This window comes from Heteronotia binoei, chromosome 7 (genome assembly GCF_032191835.1).
Source record: "Heteronotia binoei isolate CCM8104 ecotype False Entrance Well chromosome 7, APGP_CSIRO_Hbin_v1, whole genome shotgun sequence".
In the NCBI taxonomy this organism is placed as follows: Eukaryota; Metazoa; Chordata; class Lepidosauria; order Squamata; family Gekkonidae; genus Heteronotia; species Heteronotia binoei.
This window is the reverse complement of record NC_083229.1, coordinates 86,999,204-87,009,500: the sequence shown is the minus strand read 5'-3', so window position 1 is coordinate 87,009,500 and position 10,297 is coordinate 86,999,204. Positions and strand designations below refer to the sequence as shown.

General features: G+C 39.3%; 1 protein-coding gene across 2 annotated transcripts in view; it reads right to left on the bottom strand.

The window, feature by feature from the left end:
• Positions 1 to 481: 481 nt before the first annotated feature.
• MTCL1 (microtubule crosslinking factor 1) overlaps positions 482 to 10,297 on the bottom strand; it is a 148,305-nt gene continuing 138,489 nt past the window's right edge. For both annotated transcript variants that reach the window (XM_060244000.1, XM_060243999.1), the window contains 2 exons: positions 9,473 to 9,530; positions 482 to 622 (listed from right to left, as the gene is read on the bottom strand). In XM_060244000.1, coding sequence (XP_060099983.1) covers positions 9,492 to 9,530 — 39 coding nt within the window. In that variant the 3' untranslated portion in view covers positions 482 to 622; positions 9,473 to 9,491. The remainder of the gene's footprint in view (positions 623 to 9,472; positions 9,531 to 10,297) is intronic.

Below are 10,297 nucleotides of genomic sequence, written 5' to 3'. Positions count from 1 at the left end.
TTCTAATTTTATAACAGATATTAACCTAAGAGCCAGCCAACAAAACTCAAATCTTAACAGTGCAAATATAACTGAAGGCAGTCAGTAGCCAGACAGCAAGAGAGAGAACACATTCAATTTCCTTTGAAACATAATGTATACGTTATTTAAAACCTTACCTTTATCTGTATATCTTTTAGACCTTTTCATTAATATATTGTGTATAGAAAAGATGGAGGCAAAAATAGTTCTCTGAGCTATGATAAAAATAAGTTATTACAGGCACGTTTTCATTCTAGAGCCATCTCTCTGTATCACAGGTTGTAGTCTAAAGCAGATGCATTCTAGAACATTCTTTGATCTACACTAATTGAACTCTCCTCGCTGACAGAGACTGGCCATGATAATGGTGCTACTATGTAAAAACAGTGAATTATTCTGTGATAATTCATGCGGACTTGCATCACTGGTTTGGGTCCTCCAATGGCAGTTCCTTGCTTCCATATTCCTCCTCAGTTAACTGAGATTGAGAGCCAGTAGGGGAATGTGAAGCCCATCGGGAAGGTGGGCGCCGATTCGCTGGTCTCTCTGGCCGGGAGAAGCAGGATTCTAAGGGTGGAGCTAGTGCGGAACATGGTAGTTCCTTTGTAGTGAAAAAATGGAAAGGAACAATGTTAGTAATTCATATATTGCTCAGTCAGACATGATATATAACTAAAACTAAAGCCAATCAGCATATGTAATTAGGTTCAATAAAGCTAAGAAAACTAATTTATGGAGACAGTTCTAGTTCTTGATTATTTTGCCTTTAGTTAATGGAGAAAACCATGGAAGAATGTGTACAGAGAATTTAAACAAAAGGAGGTATATGATAAATATCCACTTACTAAAGCTTGGTAATGATAGTGGGGAAAGGGTTGAACCAAACAGAAGGCTAGACTAGCTGTTGGACTGCACCTAGATGTGGCTGTCTCCAGTTCACTAGACAGTACAATCAAAATCATGTTTTTAAACCAGCTTTTCTTCAGGTAGAGGTTATATCCAGTCTCAGAACCACACTAGGAGAATGGTGATCTTTGACTGAATCATTACAGTTTTCCTTATTCTTGTGGCAAGCCAGCCAAATTTTGCTAATTTGTATGTAACTTCAGGTTCCTATCACTAAGAAGATTCTTAAGGAGTTGCAATTTTTGGCTACTGGTAAAAGGTATGGCCTTGGAAAATGGAAGTACTTCTTGATGATCATTATAAGTCTCACAGTCAAATATGACATGGATAGAGATTCAATACCATCATTGCAGCAGCAGGGATATAATCGTTCTTGGATTATATCTCCCCTTCACCACCACTGAAGGGACAATGTCTCACCTCATAAGAGTAAACGCCCTCCTCTATTCACCTCATAAGAGTAAACGCCCTCCTCTATTCATTGTTAAATGGTATAGGTAGGGCATTGGGGTCACCCTGTTGATTGGTTCTGTCATAACTCACTTTTTGGTTGTGCTATTGAGGTCATTTTGTCTGACAATGTCCAATATTCTCTGTTTCACTATCTCCCTAGCATTATCATAAGTGAGAGAACTGAGATATTGTTTGGAAAGGCAGTAATAATCACTTTTGTCCTCTATGGCCCTAATCCATCTTGGGACCAAGGTATCTTGCAGAATTAAACAGATCAAGCCCTTAGGAAAAAACATGTTACCAGAACTGGATGGCCAAAATCCAAAGCCTCGCTTCTACTGTAATCATGCCAGTTTCTATTCTAATTAATGCATTTGGTACCTGGAGAACTGTTTTTTAAAATTTTGATTGAACACACTCCAGTTTTTTGTAGTTTGTAGTGATGTTGATCGGGGCACCAAATGTTAGCTGGCAGAGGGATTTAGCCTTAAACAATCTAAGGTCCACAATTATGCATTTACCCCTTTTGCCCCAGTAAAATTTTGGATAATTCCCACACTCTTTTTGGCATTTGAGGTAATCATGTTTATATTGGTGGTTCTTCCATTCACCTGAAACATGATCCCCCAGGTACTTAAAACATGAAACTTGTTCAATGGGAATAGAATTTAAGTACCAATGGTGTGATCTGGGTGTCTTTTTGCCAAAGGCCATTGCTTTGGTTTTAGCGTAATTTGCCTCTAGATTGTTTTTCAGGCAATATTGAGCAAAAGCTTTCAAGGCTCTTCTGAGGCCTAAGGAGTCCTTGAAAGTAAAACAGCATCATCAGCATAAAGGAGCATCCCTATATGTTTGTTACCTAGCTTTGGTGGATGGCATTCTGGTTTATTTATATGCGACGCCAAATCATTGATATAGAAGTTAAATAAGTAGGGGGTCCCTTTGTTGGTAGAAATGAGGTCTGTCAAATAGCCTTGATGGGAATATTTGACCCGGATGGTTGTTTGATCATAAAGGGCCTGAATAAGAAATAACAGCTGTCTATCAATGTTGGTGGCTCTTAATTTATCCCATAGGATGGTCCTAGAGATAGAGTCAAAGGCTGACTTCAGATCTAGAAATGCAGCATATAATGACACACTTGAGTTTGAGGAATATTTTACAATCAAGTGGTCCAACAGCATGCAGTGGCTTAATAAGGCACAACCTTATTAGTTATGAATTGGACTTTTATGAATTGTTTGCTGGTCTATGACCGTTATAAATAAATAAATAAAAATATAAGAATTTGGCACTCAGATATGCCACTATCACATTTAATGGGTGTTTAAGTATCTGCAGCTTAATCCAGCAGAAACCCTACAGTTTATTGTCCTACTTTATTAGTATTTAGCAATTTTGTTGGAAACATGGCTAAAATACATGATCCGGGCAATTCTAGGGTACATCCAGGGTAATTCTATGATTTGAACATTCTATCAGAATATCTAAAATTATCAACAAGCCCTCATTAAGCAATATGAATGAACTGTCATTCAATTTTATGCAATAGGTTTAGAGTGGGGTAACTCTGCATAGGTTCAGACTGTCAAGACAGAGTGTTTTCATTGTCTAGAAGACAATTTACACTTTGCTCACACATTTTTGTCTTAGCTCAGGAAGTGTGACCCCAGAGCACACTAATTTATGCAGCAGCTCACACTTTAATGCCAATAGCTCACAAAGTAGAATTTTTGTTCACAAGACTTTGCAGCTTAGAGGGAACATTGCTCTTGACTGGAGCTCATGTTTTTATCAAAGCGCTCAAGAAGAGTAGCAAAGCTGCTCCGCATTCCACCTGGACTGCTTCAGTCTGTTTTATGGCAACACTGGCCTGGGCTACAGCCCAGTTATCAGATCACCTTGCAAGCCACTCTGTCTTGGCAACTGCTATAGTACTCAGTCCCACAATAACCTGAAATATCTTTTTTTTTGTAATTGTCAGCATTAAATAAAGTTTGTTTTAAAATGGTTACCCCCCCCCCCCCCGAGTTATCTGAACTGCAGAGTGCTGCAGGTTGAAAGATAAACTCTCCTCACTGTACTGAAGAGGAAAAACTGAAAGCTGAATCCCCTCCCCCCCCCCCCCCAAAAAACACAACCTTAACGGAATTGCACTGCAGTTGCTTTTTGCATCAGTCAAAAAGTAAGCCTGCTTACATTTGGGGCAGGCAGTTTTTAACTGTGATATTTCACACTGGCATCTTTATTTATATTTCAGGGCTGATAATGACTGCAAGCAATGGTAGACTTTTACAACACTGACAATTTTGCACATAGTTTGTGTTGAAATGAGTAAGTACAGAGGTGTTAAGCCGCCACAGCAAAGATCATAAACCTCTAAGCCTTTAACTGTGCACATTTAGAATATCTGAATGCAGAGATGATAAGGTTGTCAACACAGAGAAGAGTAACATGTAATCATTACATAAGTGAGAGAGTGATATTCAAGCTATATAAAAATTAAATCAAAATCCACAATGGCAGTAAACAAAGGAAGGAGGTTATATACCACAGAGGAAAAGTTATGGACTGAGAAGAACAAAAATGAAGTGAAAGATTTTAGATCATGCTGCGTATATCAAACAAAGAACTTCAAAGACTAGAGAGGTTATTAAGCCAGACAAAAGTAAGATGAAGCAGATAACCTGAGTTATCTTTTTTTTTTTTGTAATTGTAAGCATTAAATAAAGTTTGTTTTAAAATGGTTAACCCGCCCCCCCTGAGTTATCTGAACTGCAGAGTGCTGCAGGTTGAAAGATAAACTCTCCTCACTGTACTGAAGAGGAAGAACTGAAAGCTGAATCCCCCCCCCCCCAAAAAAAACAACTTTAATGGAATTGCACTGAAATACCTTAATTGTTGCAGTGGTAGAATGCGCTGTACCACTTTAGACTGTAGGAGAGGAAAGCCACCTTATTAATGCTCACCTAGGTAAAGATTTCCTGCAGGTTAAAATTAGCACATCACAGAAAACCATTCTAGTCCAGTCTCTTGTATGGTTATGCTAGTTTTCTTTTTAAATGGATTTATCAAAGTAAGGAAACTGTGAACTTGTAATCCCAAACCTGCAGTTTGAAGTGATACAGTCCACTACAAGCCACCTCACTCCACTGTATGTCTAGCAGAGCACAGATTCGAACCTGGATCTCCCAGATCCTAGTTTTACAGTCTAGGATCTCCCAGATCCTAGTTTTACAGTATACCTAGGGAAATACCTGGAGAATTTGGGAGTGAAGCCTGCAGGGGAAGGGAAAGGATCTCAGTACAGTATAATGCCATAGAGTCCACACTCTAGTAGCCATTTTCTCCAAGGGAACTGCTCTTGATAATCTGGAGATCAACTATAACAGTGGGAGATCTCCAAGTGCCACCTGGAGGCTGGCAATTCTAACTATGCCACACTGTCTCATGATGAGATGACAGCAAGAAAGAGAGTATGCATACACAAAAGATGAATGGTCCGGAATTAACAGAAGTTGGCTGCATTTATAGTCTTACATCAGAGCCAACAACATCTTCTAGAATTAACACAAAAAAAAGATGTCCTCCTCATCATAGGGGACTGGAATGCCAAAGTAGGGAGTCAAAAGGTAACCAGAACAACTGACAAGTTTGGTCTTTGAGAACAAAATGAAGCCGGACAAAGGCTAATAGAGTTAAGAGAACAAACTGGTCATAGCGAAACCCTCTTCCAACAACCTAAAAGGCGACTCTACACATGGACATCACCTGATGGGCAACACAGAAATCAAATTGATTATATACTCTGCAGTCAAAGATGGAGAAGCTCCTTACAGTCAGCAAAAACAAGACCTGGAGCTGACTGCGGCTCAGATCATGAGCTACATTACAAAATTCAAGCTTAAACTGAAGAAAACTGGGGAAGCCATTAGGCCATTCAGGTTTAACCTTGATCACATCCCTTATGAATATACAGTGGAAGTGAAGAATAGGTTTAAGGAACGAGAGTTGATAGAGTGCCTGAAGAACTATGGACAGAGGTTCGTGACATTGTACAGAAGGCAGCAATCAGCACTATCCCAAAGAAAAAAATAGCTGAGGAAAGAAGGGAAGCGAAAGGCAAAGGTGAAAAGGAAACATTCACCCAACTGAATGCAGCTTTCCAGAGAACAGCAAGGAGAGATAAGGAGGCCTTCCTGAAGGAACAATGCAGAGCAATAGAGGAAAATAATAGCATGGGAAGGACAAGAGATCTCTTCAAGAAAATTGCAGAAATCAAGGGAATATTTTGTGCAAAGATGGCCATGATAAAGGACAAAAAGGGTAGGGACCTAACAAGCAGAAGAGATCAGGCAGAGGTGGCAAGAATACACAGAAGACTTATACAAGAAGGATCTCAATGTCCTTGACAACCATGACAGTGAAATCGCTGACCTTGAGCCAGGCATCCTGGAATGTGGTCAAATGGGCCTTAGAAAGCATTACTAACAACAAAGCGAGCAGAGATGATGTTATCCCAGTTGAGATATCCAAAGTCCTACAAGATGATGCTGTTAAAGTGATGCACACATTTGGTCAACAAATTTGGAAAACGCAACAGTGGCCACAGGATTGGAAAAGGTCAATTTATATTCTGATCCCAAAGAAGGGTAATGCCAAAGAATGTTCAAACTATCACACCATTGCACTCATTTCACATACCAGCAAGGTCATGTGAAAGATCCTACAAGCCAGGCTTCAGCAGTATGCAGATTGGGAATTACCAGAAGTTCAAGCTGGGTTTCGGAGAGATAGAGAAACTAGAGATCAAATTGCCAACATTAGCTGGATTATGGAGAAAGCACGGGAGTATCAGAAAAACATCTATTTCTGTTTCATTGACTACGCTAAAGCCTTTGATTGTTTGTGGATGACAACAAACTGTGGAAGTCCTTAAAGAGATGGGAGTACCAGACCACCTTCACATGTCTCCTGAGAAACCTGTATAAGGGTCAAGAAGCAGCTGTTAGAACAGGATATGGAACAACTGATTGGTTTAGAATAGGAAAGGGAGTTCGACAAGGATGTATATCGTCACCCTGCTTATTTAATTTATATACAGAGTACATCATGCAGAATGCTGGCCTGGATGAAGCACAAGCCAGAATTAAGATTGCCGGGAAAAACATCAATAACCTCAGATATGCAGATGATACCACTCTAATGGCAGAAAATGAGGAGGACCTAAAAAAACCTCTTGTTGAGGGTGAAAGAGGAGAGCACAAAAGTAGGCTTGAAACTCAACATCAAAAAAACGAAGATCATGGCATCCGGCCCCATCACACCTTGGCAAATAGAAGGGGAAGACATGGAAGTAGTGACAGACTTCACATTTCTGGGATCCAAGACCACTGCAGATGGTGACTGTAGCCATGAAATTAAAAGACGTGTGCTCCTTGGGAGGACAGCTAAGGTGAACCTGGGCAGTATAATAAAAAGTAGATACATCACCCTGCCAACAAAAGTCCATATAGTCAAAGCGATGGTATTCCCAGTAGTAATGTATGACTGTGAGAGCTGGACCATAAGGAAGACCGAGCGCAGAAGAATAGATGCTTTTGAGATGTGGTGCTGGAAAAGAATATTGAGGGTCCCTTGGACTGCAAGAAGATCCAGTCAGTCAGTCCTAAGGGAAATCAACCCAGACTGTTCCCTGGAAGGTCAGATGCTGAAGCTGAAGCTCAAATACTTTGGTCACCAAATGAGAAGGGAGCACATTGAAGAAGATTCTGATGCTGGGAAAAACAGACGGCAAAAGAAGAAGGGAATGGCAAAAGATGAGATGGCTGGACAGTTACTGATGTAACAAACATGAATTTGAGCAGACTTCGGAGGATGGTGGAAGACAGGAGGGCCCACAAACATGTTAACAGAGAGGAAAGGTATACAGGGGATAAGGATGTCTGAAATGAAGTAGAAATACTATATTATGCAGAGGAGTTCAGATTCTAATAAGAGGTAGATCCCTTTCATAATAGAGCAATCCAGACAAAATGTTACCAATAATATAAACTAGGAGTACCATCAATACATGAGAGCATGCACAGTTAGAAGGTTATTATAGAGTGCTTATACTAAAGCCCCTTCAATCAACATTGAGTAACAAGAATAAATGACTACTCCTAAAAAGGATATGTTAAAATTGCAGCTTGCTAAAATTGCCACTGCATGGAAATATGTTTTAAATTGCCTTATAGCTGCTTTAGAGACAGGTGGACTGAGATTATGATTTTCCAGACAACTGAATATAGTTTGTGATTAATAGAATATAAATAAATTTAAGAACTAAATTACATTTTTAATCAACTTTCTGCCATTTCATTCAGCTCTTTAAATCAGATATTGTTAGCCAACTTAAACATAAAAATAGAACATTTTTCAGTGCACTCCAATTACATTGAATATGGCTTTACCTTCCTTCAGTGGATGTTTGGAAAGTTGTTGCCATACATGGTTATGTTTAAGTCTGATGCTTACATAGTGTTAAATCTTACAGCAAACAAGATTAATTTTCTCCAGTGCGTAAGAGGACTGTGCTGCATTTCACAAAGTAGCAAGCAAGCGATGCCTAGTGAGTCTAGAATGCCACTGAGTCCAGAGATATCTTACCAAGGATTGATTCACATTTTGCAGCAGAGGTCTGCTGTGTGGTCTCTTGGTGAATAGCATTGAGTGTGAAAGGGAAGTGCATGTTTGTGAACACAGGGCAATATGTAGAATGAGACACAAATGGCTGTGGCTCTTGGATACAGTCACATCCTATTTAAGGATACACCCTATACTTTTAACAGTGTTTAGTGAGAGTGGAGTGGTGTGCAGTGCATATGGAAAACATAGTTGCTATGAGCAGTCTCACCTGCACTGTGTTGGCAGTGCAAAATATATTCTGGGTGCCAGAACAATCATTCATTTATAGACATGTTTCCTGAAACGTGTGCACAGGAAACAATATGTTTTAGAAGAGCAAAATCCAAAGATTTGGGGACACTCCCCCCCAAACTCAAAGCTTCATTCCTACAGATGAATCATGCCGTACTTAAAATCTCTTTGTTTCCTAGACCAAACAATATAGAGCGACCCCATTTCAACACTTGCTTCTGTTTGTTTTATACCATGGGGTCTTCTTTCTATAGAACACTGAGCAGTCTATCCTAAGTTCTTAGGATGCTCACAAGCAAGTTTTGCCAGAGTTTTGTTCTTTGGGGTGAGGGGTGAGCCTGTCTTCCCTTGCCTTTCCAATGTTTATGGCACATTTAGGAGTGACTTTTTTTCTATAGTGCTGCTCAGCTCATATTTTGTATGTTTGCATATATACAAGACAAGGTTTTCTTGATGATCCCAATGAGCAGGAATGGGAAGCCTGTTTGTATCACGTGGAGTGTTCTTTGCATTTCCCTATGTTCACTCTTCATCCAAGATGAAAATTAGTCACCATGCAATGAAAACTATTGCAATGACTATGCTACCATGCAAAAACTGAAACCATTTCATTAATAGCATGACAATCTGAATATAGTCTGTAGGAACTAGGCAATTTGAAATGCTGGGTCTTGAAAGTTTTCTTTCATCTTCTTGACTTCAGGAATTTTCATTAATTTAATTTTAAGGACTGCATTTAAATTGCTAAGAGCTAGTACATGACCCTAACCCTGGTGGATGGACAAAGACAGCTTTGCTCCATTGGTTGTGAAACTACCATTTATGTTAGTTAATGTGGTAAATTATAAGAAAAATGCATGATTTTTTAAAATAAAAGTATACTATGGCCATGCTAAACCTAGAAAATATAAATTAAACCAAAATGATTTATCTGAGCTGCATGGAATGTATTTGGTTTAAGATTAAATAACTTGGCTTAAACCATCTGTGAGTTACCATTAGAACCATGTTCAGTGGGAATGTTTTAAGGATAGCCTCTATACACATGGTTCTGATCTAGATGGAATCCACTTTTATGGCAATCATAAGGAATGCTGTTGCTTGTTTAGTTTACATCTTCTTCACCATGTAAAAGAAAACATTTCTGAAAACAAAGGAAGAAAGGACTTACAGCAGTGAGGCAGGCAGGGTTAGGGTCCCCAGGGGGCAGTTAGTAAGACAGTTTGGTTCTGGACATAGACAGACAGAGGAAAAAAAGAGAGGAAGTAGATTGGAAAGGATATTTAAACCAGAGATTTGTAGTCAGCGCTGAAGAGTTCTTCAGATTTCACTACTACCATTAAGTGATACAGCCTTTATTGGATAGGCTAAATAGAAAAAGGCAGTAAACTGTTAACATCACACGTAGAAAGCAAATGGGGAACGTCCTCTCTTCCAAATTTAGCATTAAATTTCCACCACGTACACCTTAAAAGAGTGTACCTGGTGGATCAGTATAATTACCAACCTATTCCAAAACAGAATCACTAGTTTCATCTATTTTTTTTAAAGGTCAGAGATAGTTCATGTACATGAAAGCTCTGGAGGGCTTCCTGTATCTTTGTGGACACAAATCTGCTCTTCCACCTTTTGAAACCCTTTTTAGGAAAGGTGGCAAAACAAACAAACATAATCCAGAGACAAAGCATTCTAATGCTGTCTTTTATTTCCCTTCCACCTGTTTGTCAGCAGTGTGCACAATATGCCATTGGGAACATAATAGGAAAAGTGTCAGGAGTAACACTGCCTTCTTGGCAGATAATGCAGATTCCTGGATTTTCTTCCACAACGCTCCTCTTTTCCAGAGTGATTGCTGATATGAGTAACATACTCGCCAGCCCAGAGAGAAGAATTTTGAGAATGCTTTTGTGGGAGCAATCAAACAGAGCCAGACAAAATAATTTTTCAGAGTGAGTGTATATAAATTTCATTACTAACAATACAGGCAGAAATTTAA